The following is a 22,455-nucleotide window of genomic DNA, read 5'->3' on the forward strand; positions in this document are numbered from 1 at the left end:
GAGGTGGTGAATCCAAAGCAAAAGGGTGAGAACAAAAGCAGCAGCAACAACAACAAGACGGATGTTGGGAAGGAAGCTTTGAAAGTTGAGTGGCATTGCAACAATTGTGGAGAGAAAGGCCACTATTGGGCACTGACGACGTTAGTGGGGATGTCGTGGTATTTAGTCAATACTATGCATGATGGAGCTGATGGTTATATTGTCTTGTGGGTGACTACCATGGGTCTATACCTTGCACTTTCCTTCAAGGGTGAATCTGGGCTTATCCTGGATTCATCTAGGTACACTATTGGTGGAAGTGTCCGAAGCGTCTTGAAGGGTTTTTCTCTTCTTCGACTGCAGTAAAGGCCCTAGCCTTTGTCCATCCAAAGATGATACCACTTAAAGTTTCGCATGCGACATCGGAGGTTGAGCCAGTTCTTGCAGCTAGAGACTCATAGATTGGATTCTTATAGTGGTGCGTCACGGCATGTGACACCTTTGAAGGATCTGCTATCCAATATGCCATCGTCATTTGTGACAAATCAATGACATGTAAGAAATAAAGGCTAAGTGCCTTATGGCTGGCCGGATGGGTGTGAACACCCTCTAGGTCACTTACTCACTTATTCTTTTAAAGAATAAGAAAGAATAAGCCCAATACACAATTGTGGGCTGAACTCACGATCTCTCTCTCTCTCTCACTCTCACTCTCTCTCTATGCTCTTCTTCCTGCGCTCCTTCCTCCTCTCTCTCTCTCTTGCTTCCATCGCCCCCTCTTGCAACACCTTGAGCACCTGCTCCTTCCCCAACAACTGGTATCAGAGCACGGGCTGCAACCTTCTCTCGCGACACGAGAGCTGAAAACTCTTTTCTCTGCTGTGTTTCAGCTTCCCCATCGTTTGCGCTCAAGTTGTGTCGTGGAGGACTCATCTTGTCGCGAAGAACAATGCCCATTCGTCAAAGTTGACAATTAGGGTTTCAGATTCAATGCACAGCAAAGGGGTTTTGCTGAATTTAAGGTGTTTTGACCTCCCGAAGTCAAAATATTAGCTTTACGGGTGAAACAGGTTGCTTACAGGTCAGATTCGCAGGTGTTTTAGGCGGACAGGTCTGAAATTTCAGCAAAACAGTGAATTACAGGTCTGAATTTAGGTCAATTTCAGTGAAGTTCAGGGCTGATTTGATGTATTTCACCTTGTGGACACATTTTGCAAGGTTTTCGCAGTGAATATACGCCAATTTGGGCGAATTCTGAGGGGTTTGAAGTTCTGAATTTTTAGGACAGCAGGGTTTATTAGCTGATTTTGCACTCATCTCAGCGTGTTTAGCCTTGAGAAACAAGTGCGTTTGCATTTGTCTTTGTTGCAATGGCTTCCGGCAATGAAAATGGCAATTTGTTGCACATCAAGAAGCTTGAGGGTGCGCATAACTATGCTATTTGGAAGAAGCAATGCTACAATGTGATGTTGCAAAAGAAACAAGCGAAGCCCATCAAGACAGAGGGTCAGAAGCCTGCAAACATGACAGGTGAGGAATGGGAAGAGGTGGACGAGTTGACTCGCTCCACCATTATGCTTTCTGTGTCTGACAGTTTGCTTTTCAATGTAGAGAATGAGGACATTGCATGGGACATGTGGAAGAGATTAGAGGGTATGCACGAATGAGGACAATGCATGGGGCATATGAAAGAGATTAGAGGATCTCTATGCACAGCGGAGTGCAGCTAGTAAAGTTTACTGGCTTAAGAAGCTTATGGATCTCCGGACGAAGGAGGGTACGCAAATGTCGGTACACCTCAATGAGTTCTACTCAATTTTTAGCAAGCTGACGAACTTGAAATTTGAGATTGATGAGGAGTTCAAAGCTACTTTTCTGCTATGCACATTGCCTGAAAGCTGGGATACTTTCTGGACAGCTTTGAGCAGTACCAACACTACATTGTCTTACACGGATGTAGAGAGTTCTTTTCTTATGGAAGAGATGAATAGGAAGAACAATGCTTCGGTGACTGCTTCTAATGTATTACATATGAGGGGCAGATCCTAGCAAAGGGAGAAGAATGATGGGAAAGGCAAAGGGCATAGCAAGTCCCGTAATAAAAAGGATGTGGAGTGCCATCATTGTGGCAAAAAGGACCACTATAAATGGGAATGTTATGCATGGAAGAAATTGAAGAACAAAGAGGCAGATGCTGATGCAAAAGACACTGGGAAAGCCAAAAAGAGCTCAGTTGTGATTGAAGGGGCGAATGTTGCCTCTAATTATGACAGTGAGAGTAGCAATGATGTACTTAATGCATCTTCCTTGGATGCAAAAAGGGCCACTATAAACGGGAATGTTATGCGTGGAAGAAATTGAAGAACAAAGAGGCAAATGCTGATGCAAAAGACACTAGGAAAGCCAAAAAGAGCTCAGTTGTGATTGAAGAGGCGAATGTTGCCTCTAATTATGAGAGTGAGTAGCAATGATGTGCTTAATGCATCTTCCTTGGATGCAAAAAGGGCCATTATGAACGGGAAATATGCGTGGAAGAAATTGAAGAACAAAGAGGCAGATGCCGATGCAAAAGACACTGGGAAAGCCAAAAAGAGCTCAGTTGTGATTGAAGAGGCGAATGTTGCCTCTAATTATGACAGTGAGAGTAGCAATGATGTGCTTAATGCGGCAAAAAGGGCCACTATAAACGGGAATGTTATGCTTGGAAGAAATTGAAGAACAAAGAGGCAGATGCTGATGCAAAAGACACTGGGAAAGCCAAAAAGAGCTCAGTTGTGATTGAAGAGGCGAATGTTGCCTCTAATTATGATAGTGAGAGTAGCAATGATGTGCTTAATGCATCTTCCTTGGATGCAAAAACTCTTGTCTCTTGGGCTCTGATGAGCATATGCACATGTGGATACTTGACTCAGGTGCTTCTTTTCATGTAACTCCACACAGAGAATGGTTCTCTGATTACAGGGGTGGCAATCATGCTAAAGTGCATTTCGGTGATGACTTTGCATGCGATATAGCAGGCATTGGCAGTGTGCATTTGTCTTTTGCAGATGGTATGACTTTTGTGTTGCAAAGTGTGCGACATGTGCCACAGTTAAAAAAGAGTCTCATTAGCACTGGTGCATTGGATGATGCTGGCTATCACACCACCTTTGGTGATAGCAGATGGAAAATATGCAAGGGTGTCAGGATTGTTGCTAAAGGTTCCAAGAGTGACACTTTGTATCCTTTGTATGTTTCTAGTGCTTGTGACCATGCTGTCGCCGTAACCGAGCAGCCGAGTGTTTCTTTATGGCCTGGCCGGTTGGGACACATGAGTAAAAAGGGAATGGAAACTCTTTCTCGTTGTGGTTATTTGCCGTGTTTGAAGTTTGCTGATTTTTCACATTGTGAACATTGTATTTTTGGCAGGCACGCTCAAACACCGCATAAAAAGGTTCTTTCTTCCAAGTCTTTACAGTTAGACTTAGTACATTGCTGATGTATTTGAGATGCCACAGTTATCGTTAAGGGGAAAGAAATATTTTGTTTCTTTCATTCATGATGCGACCCGCAAGGTGTGGGTGTATCCAATTCGCTTAAAGAGTGATGTATTGGATACATTTAAGAAGTTTCTTGCATATGTTGAGAACCAAACTGGCAAGAAATTCAGGTCTTTGCGCTCGGATAATGGGGGAGAATATGTGTCAAAATCCTTCGAGGACTTTTGTGACGTTAAGGGCATTAAAAGAGAGCTCACGGCTCCTTTTAACCCTTCCCAAAATGGAGTTGCAGAAAGACTATATAGGACTATTCAAGAGAAAGTCCATTGTATGCTGTCACATGGTGCGTTACCCCATAGTTTTTGGGCAGAGGCTGTTAGTACAGCCGTTCACTTGATTAACAGGTCACCGAGTAAGACTTTGGGTGGGAGAGTGCCTGAGGAGGTGTGGTCCGGCAAGCCACCCTCATATGCACATTTCAGAGTGTTTGGTTGTGAGGCTTATGTTCACATCCGGAGTGAACTACATACCAAGCTTGACCCCAAGTCTTGTAAATGTATTTTCTTAGGATACGGTGAGGATAGTGAAATGGGGTATAGGTTATGGGATCCTACAATGAGAAAGGTTATATGCAGCAATGATGTCATCTTCAATGAGAAATGCATGCATAAACAGCCCATTAGGATCGAGGAAGTCAGGACGGTTGTTTTTCGGGAAGATGTACCTTATGGACAGCCAAGAATGCCCAATGTACAGCAGCGTTTTGAAGCTGAAAATGGTGCTGAAAATCAGCCCAATGAAGTTGCCACTGATGCACCACAAGTTGAGGAGCAGGAGGATGCACAAAATCAGCCGTTCAATGTAATGCAACCGACTGAACATCCCGCTGATTTTGAGGATATGCAGGCTGAAAATCCACCTGCCATGGATCATTGGGTACGTAGATCTACTCGGGAGACTAGGCGTCCTGATAGATATGTTCCTTCCATGGACTATGTAATGCTTATTGACTGTGGGGAGCCGTCTTGTTATAAAGAGGCTATTGGTAGAACGAACAGTAAGAAATGGTACAAAGCAATGCTCTCTGAGATGGATTCCTTAGAGAAAAACCATACATGGGACTTGGTAGATTTGCCAAAAGGGGCAAAAGCATTGCCATGTAAATGGGTCTACAAAAAGAAAGTCACTGCAAATGCTTCTTTAAAATACAAGGCACGTTTGGTTGCAAAAGGATATAAGTAGAAGCATGGTGTTGATTTTGATGAGATTTTCTCTCTTGTAGTAAAGCTTACCACGTTGCAGATCGTCTTAGCCTTGGTTGCTGCTCTGGATATGGAATTAAGGAAAATGGATGTAAAAACAACTTTTTAACATGGTATTTTGCGTGAGATCATATATATGATGCAACCTGAAGGTTTTGTGGTCAAGGGCAAGGAGAAGAAAGTATGTAGACTCAATAAAAGCTTGTATGGATTGAAACAATCTCCGCGTGCATGGTATCACAAGTTTGATACTTTTATGAGATCTCAAGGGTACAAAAGAAGTAATGCAGATCACTGTTTATATACAAAAAAGGCAAGTGATGCAAGCCTCTTATTGCTTACCTTCTATGTAGATGACATGCTTCTTGCGGGTAAAAATGTCAAAGGCTTGATGCATTACAAAACAGCTTACGTGAGCATTTTGACATGAAGGATCTTGGTGATGCAGGTCATATTTTGGGCATGTGTTTTTTTTGAGATAAGGAGAAGCGTCTTCTTTTTTTATCTCAAAAAGATTACATTACCAAAGTATTGCAGTATTTCAATATGGAGGGGGGAAAGGCACTTAGTACACCACTAGCTCCATATGTGAAACTTAGTGCAGATGATTGCCCAGAATTGGATGACATGCGGGCTGAAATGGCCAAGATTCCTTATGCATCAGCAGTAGGCAGCTTAATGTATGCTATGGTCGCCGCACGTCCAGTCATTGCATTTGCGGTGGGAGTGGTGAGTAGATACATGAGCAATCCTGGCAAAAGGCATTGGGAAGCAGTGAAAGGCATCTTGAGATATTTGAAAGGCACAAAGGACTTGTGCATTTGCTTTGGAAAGTCGCGTTTGAATGTGGATGGCTTTACAGATGCAGATTTTGCTGGACATCCAGATTGCAGAAAGTCTACTTTAGGATATGTGTTTACTTTCACAGGTGGTGCAGTGTCTTGGATATCTCGATTGCAAAAGTGTGTTGCTTTATCCACCACTGAGGCTGAGTATGTAGCTGCTACTGAGGCCTGTAAGGAAGCTTTATGGCTTATGCGTTTGGTGGATGATCTTGGCATTAACACAAAGGTTCCCGTGTTGCATTGTGATAGTCAGAGTGCTATCATGTTGGCAAAGAACCCTGTCTTTCATGCCAAGACAAAGCGACATTGAGGTGAAATATCACTTTATCAGGAGTGTACTTGAGGATAAAGCTATTGAGCTTGCCAAAGTACACACAAATGACAATTCTGCAGACCTTTTGACAAAAGGCTTGCCAGCAGAACGGTTTGCATATTGCCGTCAGTTGATGGGCATGGTGTGAGTAAGTCACAAAATCAGCTCTTGTACCATAGTTAGCTGTTTTTTATCTCCCAAAGGCACATTGCCTTTAGGTGGGAGTTTGTAAGAAATAAAGGCTAAGTGTCTTATGGCCGGCCGGACAGGTGTGAATACCCTCTAGGTCACTTACTCACTTATTCTTTTAATGAATAAGAAAGAATAAGCACAATCGTGGGTTGAACTAACAATCTCTCTCTCTCTCTCTCTCTCTCTCTCTCTCTCTTTGTGTGCTCTTCTTCCTGCTCTCCTTCCTCCTCTCTCTCTCTCCTGCTTCCATCGCCCCCTCTTGCAACACCTTGAGCACCTGCTACTCCCCAACATGACACCTATTTACAATAAGCGCACTCTGGAGTTGATCTTAGTTTGGCTTCCATTTTATGTTGGTACACGAGGTGTGCAAGTTATGATCTTCACCATCTTCTAAGTGATATTAATCTTTGTCTGGATACTATAATTCAGATAGAATTCCGTTTTTTTCAAGTGGTTTGAGAGCAAGGTCACCCTCTCTTTCTCTGCAAAGAAGGGAGATTCTGAGAGGAAGAGGAATCCATGACAAGGCAGGGAAGAATCACGAGCAAGATCCTTACGAAGCAATTGGTGTAAGCACAACCAAGTGCTTTCTTTGCTAGAGGTCATGGCAGACGGTCATGGGAGCTCGGTGCTCAAGTGTCGAGTGAGAACAACGAAGGGAACAAAAGCAAGCTGCTAGAGTCTTTAAGACGGTCATGGGAGCTCAGTGCTCAAGTGTCGAGTGAGAACAACGAAGGGAACAAAAGCAAGCTGCTCAAGTAATTAGAGAACAACAACAAGAGCAAGGTGCACGCCCTCTGAGAATACTACAAACGAAATTCTCGAGGAAATCAAAGAAGAAATCAGGGCACTGAATTTAATCATTTCTCTCTCTTCTCTCTTCCAACATGAAGTATCTATTCCTTCACCTACATAGTCTCCAGAGATACTGCTTCTACTACTAATAATAATACTAAAGCCCCCAAAAAGGAAGAAGGACCAGAAGAAGAAGCAGCATTTATAGGTTTAACGTTGTAGAAATTATTCCCGACAAGTCGTTAACTCCAGACATGAGGGAACTGGGATAACCAATCTACCTCACTCGGGAGAAGGGTAATTCCAGTTCCCTCTTGTGGAAATAGTTGCTTGCATGGTTTTGGACAACGCCCTTTATAGTGGGAGGGTTGATGGTATGATGAACATATACGAGAATCACAGATTTTTCCTTGACAAACTCACTCGAACTCTTTTCTGAGAAAACACTCCTCCCTTGTTGTATTGTTTAAGGTCAGAGTTAGTAATTTTTTGATTTCTTGATACTTCAGGGTTGTCCATTCTTTTGCTTTATATTTGCTGCTGATAAAGTCATTTAAATATGCATTGTCTATCTAACTGCTTCATGAGAATGGTGATAGATCTATCACTTGATTAGCAGACTAAGTTGTAATGGCTGTTTGCCAATTTACAATGTGGCATGCCAATGGTTTTACAGTGTTGCGAAATGATCACAAGTCTATAACAAAGGAAATCGAGAAGAATATCGAGGTTCTACATTCTGCCCATGTTGGGGTAATGCTTCCACAAAAGAGAACAGGTATGTTGTGATGTGAAGGTAGGAGATAAATATTTAGAAACATCGTGAGTCCTAACTCATTGTTATGAAGGATTCCAACAGTTGATTCTTTGATTTGAAGCAGTTGAAGGGGAGGAAGTGATACACACACGTCCAATGGCTGTTACAGGAGCCGAGCCATCTTTTGTTACGAGCTTTGTGCCTGGTAGGACCCTAGTTGGAGTGGATTCTCCTAGTGGGCTACCTTTTGCTGTCTTTGATGAGGTTCAAGAAGGCTCTCCAGCTGCACTAGATGGGATTATGGTGGGTGATCAACTCATCAAGTTTGGAAGTGTGGAAGGAGGTGACAACCTGCTCATGCGGCTTGCAAGAGAGGGGCGTATGAGTGAAGGGAATCCAGTACCAGTCATTGTTCTGAGGCGCGGAGTACAAGTGCAGTTGACGGTCACACCACGGCAGTGGTCAGGGCCTGGTCTTTTAGGGTAAGTTTATGCTTTCTTATTTTTTCATGGGCTCAGCATGTTGAGATCTGTTGTGCATCACTTTTTATTTGCTCTCTCCTCTTTGTGAAATCATTGGCATCATGTAGGTTGTTTTTAATCAAAATACCTGTGAAATTTGTGGAAATTCTCCAAATACCCCTCAATTTTCGAAATATGCCTTCAAAATACCTTGAAATTCCCAAAATGCCCCTTGTTCATTATGCAAACATCTCCAAAGGCATTGCAACCCTTCATAGGAAGATTGGTTCTCCTTCAATAGACGATGGATAGAACTAGAAATTTTGGTGGTATTGTGGGCTCTTGAGATGAAATGGTTCATTGTTTTAAGACACAAATGCGTCTATTTGTGAGCTAATCAGTGAAAAATTTTGTATGGGACATAGATCTCTATTGTAAAAAATAATAACTGATGCAAAAGTTGAGGCAATCTGTCCGAAATTGGTACAAAGGTGTTTTTGGGAATTTTGAAATTTGAGAGTAGTTCGGGAACTTCCACAAATTTAAGGGGTATTTTGGTGGTTTTTAACAGTGGTAATTCTAATGCTTAGTTTAATTAAAGAAAGCATGGAGTGTTGTATGTCTTAAGTAGGTACTGATGATGTTAAGGGGGACGTTGTAGTAATCAGTCAGTAGTATGCATGATGTGGCTGATAGTTATTTGTCTTGAGGATGACTATGGGTATGAGACTTTGTAATTTGCACCATCCTTTTAATGTGAATTTGGGCTTTTCCTCCATTCATTCAGATATAATAATGTGAAATGGCATTAATGAGAACTGTATACATGCTTGAAATATTTTTCCATAGAACTAAAGATGGTGGTGGTTGCTGACTGCAGGTGCCACATTCAACCTCTTTGATGCCACCTCCAGAATGGACACTTCATAAGCTACGAGTTATAACTGGGCAAGCACCTCTTTTGTTTTGTGCCTGTAATATAACTAGCCAGAGATGCTGCCTAGTCTATTTTGCAATGTAAAGCACCCATTTTATCGATCCATCTCGTACGAGGTTCCCATTTTCATGCTCTATCACATACGGGTGTGTCATTCTTGTGTGGTAGATTGTGAGTTTTGTGTGAAAAATGGTCATCTCAGTTCCCTTTTGAATTACAGGCCATTGGTGATTGTTCCTACGACATTAAAAACTATTCATCTTCTCTTCTTCTAGTGAAGGACTGGAATGCAGAGTTCCTGTGTGTTGTATGTAGAGGAAAGCTGATGGATTGATATTGCTGATTAAATGTAGATAGTTACCTGGCAAAGTATGTTTTAGTGGCTTGGTTAGTGCTTTTCTTTTTTATGGTATCAAACATAGCCTGCTTCTGTTTCCTTGTATTAACATCCACTAAATATAACATCTCCAATTAACTGTGGAAGACATCATTGTATGTTGCTTTTCAAGATAATGAATTTTTCACATTCTTGTGCTACAAAAAGAATTTGAATGTAATAAAGTGCAGTACAAAATGAGTGGAAGCATTTGAATTTGTCTATCATAAAGTAAAAGTAAAAGTAGGGTTGACAATCTTGCGAGAGGCACAACAGCAGAAGACTTTCTGCCCACATCCGCAGAGCCCAGCAAGATGAAATCACGCAAGGCGGAGAGAGAGAGAGAGAGAGAGAGAGAGAGAGAGAACTGCCAGCTCTTCATGTGCATGGACAATTCTCTTTTTGTGTTTTCAATGATATATATATTTATTTAGAGAGAGCGAGAGAGAGACAAATGAAATGTTATATTAATGTCTTCAAAAGGCCAAAATGACCTATAAGACCAATCTATTACAAAATAGTGAATCTAATACCATGTTTGGGTACAAAAGAACTAGAACAAAGATACTACTACTAGAATCCATCCTCGTGTGCACTTTGGATGTTGAGAGAGTATGGCTTGAATCCTTTGTTGTAGTCTATGTCGATGCTATGTAGCCCCTCTCCTCAATCATGGCCGTTTGGATCTCCTCCTTGGTCGTTGAGAGTGTTGGTAGTGGTCGAATGAGTGTAGGCAGAGCTCTGCAGTGATGGTTGCTCCTTTGGCTGTCCCATATCTAGTGAAAAGAAATCTGTAATCCGTCTTTGGGACTCTCTCTATCTCTCCCTGGTAAAGTGTCTTTGTATCTGTGTAACTCAAGTAGATATAGCCCAAGACATCTTTGATCCTCATAACTCATGACCCTAGAGAAAGGATCAAAACCCTCTTTGAATAAGCAATGGAAATGGCCCCGTATCTCATAGTACACTATGCAATGACATATGTAATGTAGCTCTATCTCTGGCTCTAGTTGGCATAAGCGGCGAATCCTGTTGTCTGTCGGTATCCCTCTGAATCTACTAGTCTCAATCTCCAATTGATGTGAGGATGTGCGTATCTGACCGATGGCACACCACAAACCATGAGACATATGTGTGTTCATGTAGCTAGATTGAATCACAAACCCATCTCCTCTTGTGAGGTGGAGAAAATGCTCTCTCCATTTTTGTGCCCAACTCCTGTGGTGGCTCTATCCATGTCCTCCTTGTATCCATTTGGATCAGGTCTTGACGAAAGAGTCTAGTAATCTCCACTGTGTAGAGACATCGAGGGTGCCTGAAGAGAGTGTTGCAAAGGGGGCAGCTTGTCCATGGTGAAGCCATGCGTCCGAAACCATGATGTCATTTGTGCATACCCCCTCCTAAAGAGTTAACTGTCTGGAAGACTCAAGGGCCATTCTAGCATATCTGTCTCTAGAAGTATCACACAAGTTGTGCACATAGGAGACTGATGTGGTAAGCGCCTCAATCTCCATAGGAGGGGCAGGTAGCTCTGCTTGAATGATAGCATGGGGTATGGAGGCCTTGGCTCTCATCAATCGAGAGATCATAGATACCAAGGGCCTCTCCATATGTCTCCAACCATCTTGGCCTACAGAAGGTCCCCATATTTGCACCGCATACAACATAGCTAAGGCTACTAAAGTATCAAAGAGCCATAACTTTGCCCAAGGTTCTTGGAACTGAACCTGCGAACACATCCTCTCCAAGCCTCCCAAGGCCACAAAAGCTCTAGTCAATCTAGTCTCTGCTACTCTCCCCGAGGAAAACCTCGGTCGAGTAAAGACAACCCCAAGGTAAGTGTATGCATCTGTATACTCTACAATCTCCTAACCATATGTGAAAGTCGATGCTTATCTCCTGATCCACTGTGGTGTGGTGTTAAGCACCATAACCTTGGTTTTACCAAGACAATCCACTATCCTCTACAAAACTATGTAATGCATCCAACAGTCACCGCATACCCTCTGGTGACTCGCCTGTGTCTATGTGGAAAGCATGTGAAACCGGATGCTTCAGGAAATCGTTGTAAACCATTAAGTATGGCTAACCCATGTGTAGTCGTCATCTCCGTGAGGTATCTCCCATACTCTGCCTGCTCTCTGTCATGTGAGCATCTGTCAAGCCCCAACTCATTCACATCCAGCTCTCTAAGCATCTCATCTGAAGTGTTGTAGAAGATTTTCTGAGAGTTGCCCATGCACGCATTAGGAGGATGATATCACCATCCCTAGAAAACTCCCATATATCATTTTCTAGTATAGAGAAAGGTGACTCTCCTTTGGATGCAGCATATGCTGACGTACTGGGGGGAGTAACATATAGCAATGTATAGAAATCGTCATGTGTCAGCTCTCAGCCTCACCCACATGTATCTAGCATGATCATCTCTCTGTACAATATGTAGTAGTTTGCTGTAACTCCTCCCTAAATAGCATTGCTACTCCTCCTGAACCTCTACTCCCATGCTCAGATCTCGCAATTGTCGTGTGGGCTGTCTCTCATTTGTATCCACCACATGTGGCATAAGGTGTCCAAGGGCATGGTGAGTCTCTGAGAAGAAAACAATGTCCCTGTCTCTGAAACTGTCCTCAAAGGCACCAACGTCCAAACTCATAGGTCCACTACAATTCCAAGTAGCCATCTTCAATGTGGTTCCATAGGTCTCACACCATCATGTAGAGCACCGCTCTACAATCACCACCCGACCATCTCAGTAAAAGGCCAATCTTTCCCTTCTCCCTTGTCGTCGTAATCTCTGGCAAGCTGTGAGAGAGTGAGATCATCATAGAAGAAAATACCTGTCTTCTTGAGAGTAGACCTCTTTCTCAAGAATTCCTTCTTCTCTTCCAAGGAGGGGAAGCGTAGTATGAGAGCTCTCCCTTTTGAAGATCCTCTCGGGCCATCACTCTTCTTGGCCACTCTCCATGCCTTTGTGTGTGAAGGCTTGTCCACTCCCATCATGGATGTGAGGCTTGTGACCTCTTTTTCCACATTGTTTATGTCCTTGAGGCCGGTTACCCTCACATGTAGTGCCCACATCCTCCTTCTTTGTTTCTCTTCGAGGGTCATGTTAATAAGAGTGGGTGTACAAAGAGCTTCCTTACCTTTCCCTTTCTTGGCAATCTCAATCCATTTTTTGGCTTCCTCTACTTTCTTTTGTGTTGCGGAGATGACCGCGGCCCATGACTTCTTCTCCTTGTCTTCCTTAATAACCCGTATTCCTTCTCTCATGGTATTCAATTCTTCCATCATTGGATGGCTGAATTTCGTCTTCTTCGAGCCGCCCACTTTTTGCTTGTAGATTTTGGATGATGGAATCTTGGATGGCCACTTTCTCCTCGAGCGAAGTGATCTTCCTATGCATGCCATCTCTTTCTTTGGTCCATCTTTGAAGAATAGTGTTCCTCTCCTTCCTCCACTCTTCCACTTCGTTTCTCCATTCTCTCATTTCCTTGTCCATTGCCGACATCCTCTTCCATGTCCGCATGAAAGAGGCTTTGTGGGCGGTTGGCGATGGATGCATCTTCTTACATGTGGGGGAAGTCATTGGCACTTCTCTGATGCTTCCCATGTGTGTGTGTGTGTGTGTGTGTGTGTGTGTGTGTGTGTGTGTGTGTGTGTGTGTGTGTGTGTGTGTGTGTGTGTGTGAGAGAGAGAGAGAGAGAGAGAGAGAGAGAGAGAGAGAGAGAGTAGCACTCAAAGCATTCCAGTATATTGTAGCTGAAATTAATATTCATTCCAATTATCCTAAACATCAGGAAAAGTATGATTGTGGATAAACTAGGTCCTCCTCTTTAAGGTTGGACTACAACAAACCTAAACATGTTTGAGCAAGGATAGGACTCTCACTTGCATCCATTTAAACAAAATGACATATTTTGCTAGCTTTGAATATGTATTTCAGGTGTCACAGAGCCTATCAATTGTTATTCATGTCAAAACTTAAAACATTATTAGCTTAATTACATTCCTAATTAGTTCAACTGTGCGTGTGCATGTGCACATGCACATGTGTCCAAGGGAAAAACACTTTTCATCAAACCATATACTCAAGAAAGGCTAACCAAAGTCACTTATCATGTATGATAAATATTTATCAAAAGGTTTAGGCAGTATTGCTACATGGTCTCAAAATACATAAAGACCAAAAACACTATCAGCCTCCGAAGTACAGGAAGCCACTTCAGCAACTGGTGCATCTCCAAGGATTATCAACAACACAATCAAGAGCCCAAAACAAGTCATGATTATATTAGTATAACATAGTCATGGTACTGTCATATTCAAACAAACCAAATCATCCACAATAAATGACAAGACAGTTTTCCAATGAATCCTAAAGACAGAACCTATGGTCTATATGCAGAAAATATTAGGCAATACTGAAGCAACAATTGTTCCATATCACTATATTGTAAACAAATCGATCAGCTTAGCTTTTACTAAGTAGTAGATCAAAACCTCCACGTATGTGAATTCAAGTTCCAACTCCTTGAATCTTACCATCAGTATAAACATATTTCCAAAAATTAACAAAAACTATGCGTTTACCTGAGAAGAAGATGCCACCATGATCTTGCCTTGTTCCCCCATAGGTGCAAGCAAAAAATGGGTGTACTAAAAGAATGTGAAAATCAAGCCTAAGTGGAGCAATAAACTGCTCACCTTAAATAGACTGGATTGTATACTATTGGAAGAGTGCTACAATCCTTCCATAATGACAGAGCACCTCCCCGTAAGGACATCAAGAATCCCTAATGAGATAGTGCTAGATGATGACATTCTCGCTTGTTGTGATAAGAAATCATGAGTAGGGTGAAAATCCAAGATGGTATCTTCTCCTTAGAGTAACCTTTTGGGAGAGCAAAGGAAAAAAATTTCTTTTTTCTTTCAGTGAAAGAGAAAATCATTTAAAAAAATATACAATGTTAATTACCTTTAGTAGCAAGGTCAGCCACCTAGGAATCACATGAAAGAACCTTTGTCATCATAATTGGGCCTTAGGAAATAAAAGGCCTAGGCCAAAACAGTATACTATGTTAATAAAAATCTTAGACATCAGGTCTAGGTTAGTTCATAATCCTAAGTGATATGGTCTTTAGATCAAAACCTACCCCAAAGCATTAGGGTATGAAGTACTTGCAGCAAAAGGTAAGTCGATTTGAAAAAAAGCATTTACTACAAGCATTATTAGGTGCATAGTGTAGGAGCTTAAACAGCCCACGTGCCTCATGTGTATGTGTGTGTGTGTGTGTGTGTGTGTGTGTGTGTGTGTGTGTGTGTGTGTGTGTGTGCGCGCGCGCGCGTGTGTGCGTGCACTCGTGCACGAACGCATGTGTGCATGTGTTTTATTTGAAGAATTTATAGTATATTACATGTGTGTGTATGTCAGATCTGATTTCCTTGTATGGCCACAACAACCGAAAACATCCATGAGAACCTAAACTTAGCTTAGACATGCAAGCCATTAAAAGACCCAACCAAGTAAATTGCATGAAAGTTATGTATATATGTGTGAAACAAACAGTTTGTCAACATTTGAAACCATAATTGATCAATCTCAATAATCTATTCTTAGGGAAGCTTGTCAATAGGAGCCAAGAATCGAATCATTATTCCTACCTTTAATTATTTATGCACATAGAGCACTCATACTTAGTTCAAAAACAAATGCTCATAGACTTGATATGCCAATAATCCATACGTAAATCACTCTTTGCTATGGAAAAAAAAGGCTGCTTAATTGCAATCAAAGATGGTAGATCCCATGGACAAGTACCCATAGTTTGGGTTTGGGCTTGGGGTTGTATGCATATTTGATCATCAAGTAAAGCTATTGGCAAAGAAGTTCATTGGTGGAAATCTAGTATGCTTGAGTAGGCAGTTCCAACGTCTTCATTAATTGGTATCTCACAAGATACCTCGTTTTGGGAAAAAGAAAAGGAAAAAGTTTGGATCATAACTACGAGTAGACAAAAGAAAACCTCTTTCCACGTGCAAGTGCCGGGTAGATATTTCTCTCTCTTACTGAAAGTTAAAGTTAGGGAGAATAACCAACCTACCCATTTAGTTGGTGAAAATTCCCAAAATACCCTTCAAATTTCATAAATTGCCGAAATACCCTTGTATCCATTTTTGAGTGGGTAGCAATTTGTCACAAATTGCTTCGCAATATGGGCAATTATCTGTAAAAAGTAATGAAGCAATTTATCCTTAAAGCCTACATAACAAACTCAAATTCTAGTTTTAGCGTCTTGTATTGGTCTTCTTATGAAAAGCTAAAATTGAGGGGTATTTTGGGACTTTCCACGGATTGTAGGTCGGCAATCGGCGCAAATTTCTATGGCTCTCTACGTCGCTCTTCTTGCCATGCATCGTCTGCACCACTTCATGCCGTGCCCTGCTTCATTTCTTGCATCATCTCTAGCTCATGTAGAGTAGACAAGACAAGCGTGGAGGGGTCGAAAAGGACGAGGGAGCCCGTTGTGTGCAAGCAAAGGGGAGGTGTCCTGTGTGAGAGGCCGAGCCCAGACAGAGAAGGAGATATTTTATGGTTGCACCGTGTCGGGAGTTCGACAGAGTTGGGCGTACAGGGCAATCACTGCATCACGATGACACACATACACACACACACACAGAGAGAGAATGATTTTCGTGTCATTGGTCAGAGGCGATGGTGTGCACCCATCCTCGGTGGGTCGTCATTGGCTTGTTGTGTTGATTGCAATGCAACAACTACAGAGATGGCTCCCATCGAAGTGAAGGCAAGCAATTGGGTAGCTATGTGGTGCAGGCAAGGCTTGCGATCGTTTACCAGTCCCTCTCTCTACTGCTTCAATACCAACATGTTTGCAGCTCTAATGGAGAGCTTTGCAGATGATCGCAAGGGGGCACTCTGCAGGGCAAGCCGGTAAGTAGAGCGAGTAGCTTGATAAGGTTGTGGACGCAATTGCGTTTTCACTCGTGTGATATATTCTTTCACATCCATGTTGAGGTAAAACATGAGGGTAGACTATTGTGATAACAATATGGCACATAGAAGTAGAGATTGTATTGAGATTCTACATATGACATTATGTTAAAACCTTTGACAATGTGAGAAGTCCCAACTTGCATATATAAAGGTTAAATCCATCACTAGATCCAACGGTACACTATTACTATGAGAGAGAGGCATTTCTGGGATAGAGTGCTAGAGCTTCATCACTATAAATCACGGGGTACTAAATGAACCGCAAGCGATGGGATCGACGCCACTGAAGTGAGGCACAATTCCCATTATGTACGATCGTCGTTCGATTTGTCTAAATTTCTTTTCCATTTGTCTAAATTTCTTTTCCTGTCCTAGTTTACTTTTGTGTGGAACGATTTACTTTATCACAAATTGAAGTGGATATGGAAGCAATGAAATGCACGTGCCTACGTGGTTAGGACATCGTGCTGCCAACCGAGAGGTTGTGGGTTTGACATCTAGGTAGGAGGGAGCTGGTCAAAATCTACGACTTTTTTCGCCCATCAATTCGCCTCGAGATTCATGCTGACCTCAATCTAACCTCATGGGCTTCATTAAATAACATGTGGTATATGGAGACTTGCCTAGGCCAAAAATGATGTCGAGCATATGCATCAATCGATAGCCTGTGAACAAAGACTCCACTAGTGTACCTCATTTTCCATTCCTACTCTATGGCTATTCAAAAGTAGCATGGTACAAACTTTACATCCTTCTACAATTAGGAGATAGGCAATTAGGAGAGGCAGCATATCATTTTAACATAGCTAACATGCACATCCTGTACAAATCAAGCACTCTTTGTCGTCTCAAGATGAACTTCACAACTTGTCGCGGTATGTCAATTATTTTGGTGAACCATGTGGTTTCTTCACAAGCATACCAATCTTTTAACACCAAGTTTAAACTGTGCGTATTGCAACCATTGGCAAAAATGTGTGGAAAGAACTTTTTTATTATTTTGTTAATATTTTTACAGTTCTTTGCATTGTCCATGACTAATTGAACAACATGTTTAATGCCAATTTTTTAATTATATTAATCAAGACCTTAGCAATGTATTTGCCACTTTTAACTGTCAACCGATTCTATGAACATTTCTCCCCTTTGACAAACCAGCATCACATTGATCAGTGGTCTTCTTTGAACATTAGACCAATCGTCACAAACAAATGTGCATCCTGAAAGCGATATATTCCCAAGAATTATTCTGAAAACACGCTCTTTGACTTCGATGTGCCATTTGTCCACCAAGAGATCATTTCGTATTGTGTGATACAGAGCGGCAAAAAAATTTGAGCCGAACTCACAGATTTTCTTCCATGCTTATTTTTTATGATTGTTGTCTACCATGATTAAAGCACTCCCATCGAAAAAAATTTGCTTTGGCCAGTGCATTTTGTGTTTCTTCTAGCGTCTGCATTCGAAAGCTTTGAGGCAATGATTTTTGATGCATTTGCCCAAGTCCGCCCTCATTGTGACACTTAAAAGGAACACTGCTTGGCATTTCCTCTCCTTGTGCAGGTTGTTCTATAAAATTGAAAAGTGTCACCACAAGATTATCATGATTGATATTTAAGTCTATCTACTTTGGACATGTATCCATAACAGATTTTTGTACCCATTGTCTCTTGCCACCTTTCTTGACGAGCTCTTGTCTCAAATGCTTTGCAATTGCAGGCGCCTAAGGATGATTGTATGTGCGACAAAATGGTCCATAACACGTGGTGTCCCACCTGATTTTATGGTGAAGCAAAATTTGCATTGCCACTCCGTATATCGATCGCATATGTTGTGAGAAAACTCCCACTCTTTGCAAGGGGCCTTTTTTTTCTTTGCCTTCTTCGTACCACTTGTGTCGATATTTTGCTCCATTGCTTGAATTTAATGATGAAGGCATAAGAACTAGATGTTCAGCTACAAAAACAATTTTCTACTTCCCAATATATATTTGAAAAACCTTCATTAAAAAAGTAATCAATTTACACATTGTGCGATTTACAATGCACTTTTGTCAATCCACATATCGACCACATATGTTGTGAAAAAATATACACATTGCAATGTACTCTCTACCTGACATCATGCATACAACAACACTATGAATTTGTCAATGCAATTATAAATATGAGGATTAGTTATACACCCTCTGCAATTTGCAGACAATAAAACACATCTAAAAACTTCACATTGTTCGTATATATAGAGGTTTCATGTTTTTAAATTGTTTGCTCAACTATTTTCACATGTTACAAAGAATAATCAACTTATACATTGAAACGATTAAAATTACAAAGACTCCACTAGTGTACCTCATTTTCCATTCCTACTCTATCGCTACTCAAAAGTAGCATGCTACAAACTTTACATCCTTCTACAATTAGGAGAGGCAGCATGGTTAGGCAATGTTTTAGCTAGCCTGCATCTCTCTCTCTCTCTCTCTCTCTCTCTCTCTCTCTCTCTCTCTCTCTCTCCCCGCATATTGTGGCCTACTATGCAGCGAAGGGAGGGGAGGGGGCGAGGGGGGGGGGGGGGGGGGGAGGCCAAATCGTGGTGTTGTGGCGTGGGACTTACAATGAGATTGCCAACCAAGAGTTGCAACTACAACTTCACGATGAGGTTTACAGCGAAGGTTTGTGCAAAGAGGGAGGGGTGGTGGCGCAGGGAAAGACTTTAAGAGAGAGAGGGGAGGGGGTGCTAATTGGATAGGACAAAAAGGGATCTCAAAAGATTCTTATTAATGAAACCAAAGTGGAGCCAATATATTTATATACTAGCTCATGATATCAAAGATTGCATGATTTCAACCTTTTGTGCAACTCTTTTTTTTAATTTGAAAGTACATAATGAAATTTGAGATAGATCACTAGGGGTTGCACAAAATCTGGCCTGTGTATAAAATAACTTTATAACAAACTTTATACAATTTTGTTGAAGAAATTTATTTACATATCTAATCTGGTTGACATTAAAATTACTTTTTTGGTTACAATCATCTGTGTTTATGAGTATGTATCTAAAGTAGTTCGAGTATGATCAATGTATGCATGAAAAAGATTACATGTGAACTTAAAAATAGGTATATATATCTCTTAATTGGCACCACCAAAAGAGTATTAAATTGTTTGAAAAAGAGTATTAAATTATTTGAATAATAGGGATGTATCCTTGAAATAATAGACAAAGAAGACTTTATTGATCAATTTTATGATACATTCAAGATTGGCATCCTCAAGTTGCTACTGTAAGAGACATTGTGTCCAACTTCCAACACTATGATTTAATACTTTTAATGTAGGCATGATAAATCAAGCCCTTAAAATTGTTTCCCTTTACGACAAAAGGTAGTGCATCCCAGTCAATATTGGCGTTGTTTTCTGAACTAAATTGCAAAATTTTTGAGTTTTGGATTTGAATTTTTTCAACTCTATTCATTTTTTGTAGCAACAAGAAGAGACTATTTGGTTTGTTATTAATTTCACCCTTCGACAAAAAGTTGATGTATTTACGTCGATATGGGATTGTGGCCCATCTGTTGGCAAGGGAAGAATTTTAAGTTGGGTATTTCATACCCTCAATTAATTGGAAAAACAACATTCAAATGAAATCAATTAAAGCAAAGGATTTCGATAGATAAGATTTTTCTAGAATATGATAGGGCCTCAAAATCACAATTGTTATTCGTCTTTTGAATTTGAATGCAAAGAACTTCTTTCAATTATTAAGGATAGACAATCCACATTTTGTGCATACACTACATCTATGCAACGTTTCGGAATGTGTGCCACGGCTTAGCCTTGAGTCGATTAAAAATTGAAGATAGCTGGTTGAGAGGAGATTGGAAAAGGAAATTAAAGATACCCAGTTGAGAGGAGATTGAGAAAGGAAAAATTCTGCTTGGATTTTGCAAGAATATTGTGTAAATATTGCTAAAGATATAGTATAAATTGCAAAATTTTTGCCTAAGGATTGGCTTAAAGGGATTTGTGTATGTTTGCGATCAAGATTTTTCCCAAACACTGCATCTATGTTGCTTGCCTAGTTATTTAAAATGTGATGTTGCTACTGATTCCTTGCCTCATTCCCTTGAACATCTGGCAACTAGGAAAAATTTCTTGAGATGGACAATGCCTTCTACGTAGGTGGTAGGATTATAATTCACTACATATTTTAGCTCTTTGTTAGTAAATCTACAATTAGTAATATTGCTGGGGTATATGCCCTCACAAAAAATTGTCTCTTAATTTGGAAAGGATATTTTATTTGATGTGAGTGCAACTTGCTCATTTAAGCTTCAAAGTGTAAATCTACAGTTAGTAATGTTGCTTACTAATTGTAGTAATCTACAATTAGTACATCTTTGCATTAGAGGTATATACCTTGGCAACAATTCGTCTCTTGATTTAGAAATAATATTTTTTTTAATGTTAGTGCAAATGATTGCAACTTGCTCAATTAAGCTTCAAAGCATACATCTACATCTTAACTTAGAAAAGTCTGTTTTTTTTAATGTGCATGCAATTAATTTTAGCTCTTATTTGCCCTAGACTCAGACTTTAGGATGTTAATCTTTGTGAAGCTATCAATTTAATATATAAGAGAACATTCAAACCAAATTAGTAAGTTTGCATTGCTAAAAATGGAATCATATTCATGTTGGCCATCCCTTATACATTGTGGTGTTTACCCTTGATTTTTGAAAAGTAAGTGGTTTGCGTTTCTCTCTCTCTCATATTGAAATTCATTGCAAGTCTTCTCAAATGCTTCTACTTGTTTTTATGGAATGCTATGAGAGCTTTGTTTAATCATAATTTGATGGAAACGCTTTGAATTGATCCTCTTGCTCATGAAAATTGTTCACTATTTTGAACGATACAACTACATCCATATTATTAAGACGAGGTTTTCAATACTTTTCCTTCCAAAATTACTCCTTAAACCCTATTGGCCTTACATAAAATGTATATATCTCTTAGTGGCTTCAAAAAAAAAATATTAACTACTTACATAATGCAAGGACACTCTGAAGAGAAGAAAACGCCAAAGGGAAAATAAGCAAAGAAAAACGCAAATGTATCAATGTGCACTCGACCATCTCTCTTTATATGGACACAAAAAGTCTTTTCACTTTCCACTTCCATGGGTCTTTACAATGTCCTAAACTCACCCTTCAATTATGCACTTAAGATGATTTGAAAGTCTTTTTAATTTTTTGACATTAAGGAGACATTAATGACCTTCCAGAAAATGTTATGTCATGCATTTCATGGGAATGGTGAAGGATGATACTTAGACAACTACCATGGTCACTAGAGAATTTTGTTTAAGACATGGGCTTCTCCTTGAAATCCCTTCACTGCCGACAAAGAGGTGATCAATATCTCTTAGTTGAAGGATGCTAATATTGGAGTTTTACCAAACATTGAGTGAAACTATTCGAGAAAAACAAAAATCGAGCAAATTTTTCTGAGCAAGATGCAATTCAAAGAAAAAGAAAGATATTTTCACCATACTACAAAAAATAGTTGGCACCATTGTTTGGAAAAAACTATTTCATGAAACTTACAAATCTCATCACACACCTTTTTCCTTCTTCATCATCTTACTCTATCACCCATCCAATCCTAGTAGGACTTGTATCCATGGTCACAATCACAGGTCTTTCACAAGCATAGTCTATCTACCTTCTTCAAGGTTGGTGATGAAGGAAGTAGCTTCTTTAAATTTCTCATGGATTTGGTGTATGCTTCATCATATTGACAATTTTGATTCTTTTCTCAACAACTGATAAAGAGGATCTATTACATTTGCATAATGTGATGTTCATATAAGATAGAATACAAGCACCCAAAAATCTTCAACCTTTCGTCACAGTTGTACATGTTTCTTTCATGGTTTTGATTGCATCCATCTTTTTTGGACAAGGCCTTCTACTATGGGGACCACACATATGTCCCACAATTAACACTTCATTGATTCCAAATGTGGCAAACTTTTGCCCT

At 40.4% G+C, this 22,455-nt stretch overlaps 1 protein-coding gene across 4 annotated transcripts in view; it reads left to right on the forward strand.

Moving 5' to 3' along the window:
• Positions 1 to 9,408, forward strand: part of LOC147450362 (26S proteasome regulatory subunit) — a 126,709-nt gene extending 117,301 nt beyond the window's left edge. Inside the window, exons 3-5 of one of the 4 annotated variants that reach the window (XM_086519606.1) lie at positions 7,545 to 7,646; positions 7,750 to 8,107; positions 8,967 to 9,317. In XM_086519606.1, the coding sequence (XP_086375732.1) occupies positions 7,545 to 7,646; positions 7,750 to 8,107; positions 8,967 to 8,988 (482 nt within the window). In that variant the 3' untranslated portion in view covers positions 8,989 to 9,317. Of the gene's footprint in view, positions 1 to 7,544; positions 7,647 to 7,746; positions 8,108 to 8,966 lie in introns of all 4 variants that reach the window. The other 3 variants (XM_086519603.1, XM_086519604.1, XM_086519605.1) reach the window with 3 other exon arrangements.
• The last annotated feature ends 13,047 nt before the right edge of the window (positions 9,409 to 22,455 follow it).

Source organism: Adiantum capillus-veneris, chromosome 9 (assembly GCF_014529385.1).
Source record: "Adiantum capillus-veneris isolate H3 chromosome 9, ASM1452938v2, whole genome shotgun sequence".
NCBI classification, from domain to species: Eukaryota; Viridiplantae; Streptophyta; class Polypodiopsida; order Polypodiales; family Pteridaceae; genus Adiantum; species Adiantum capillus-veneris.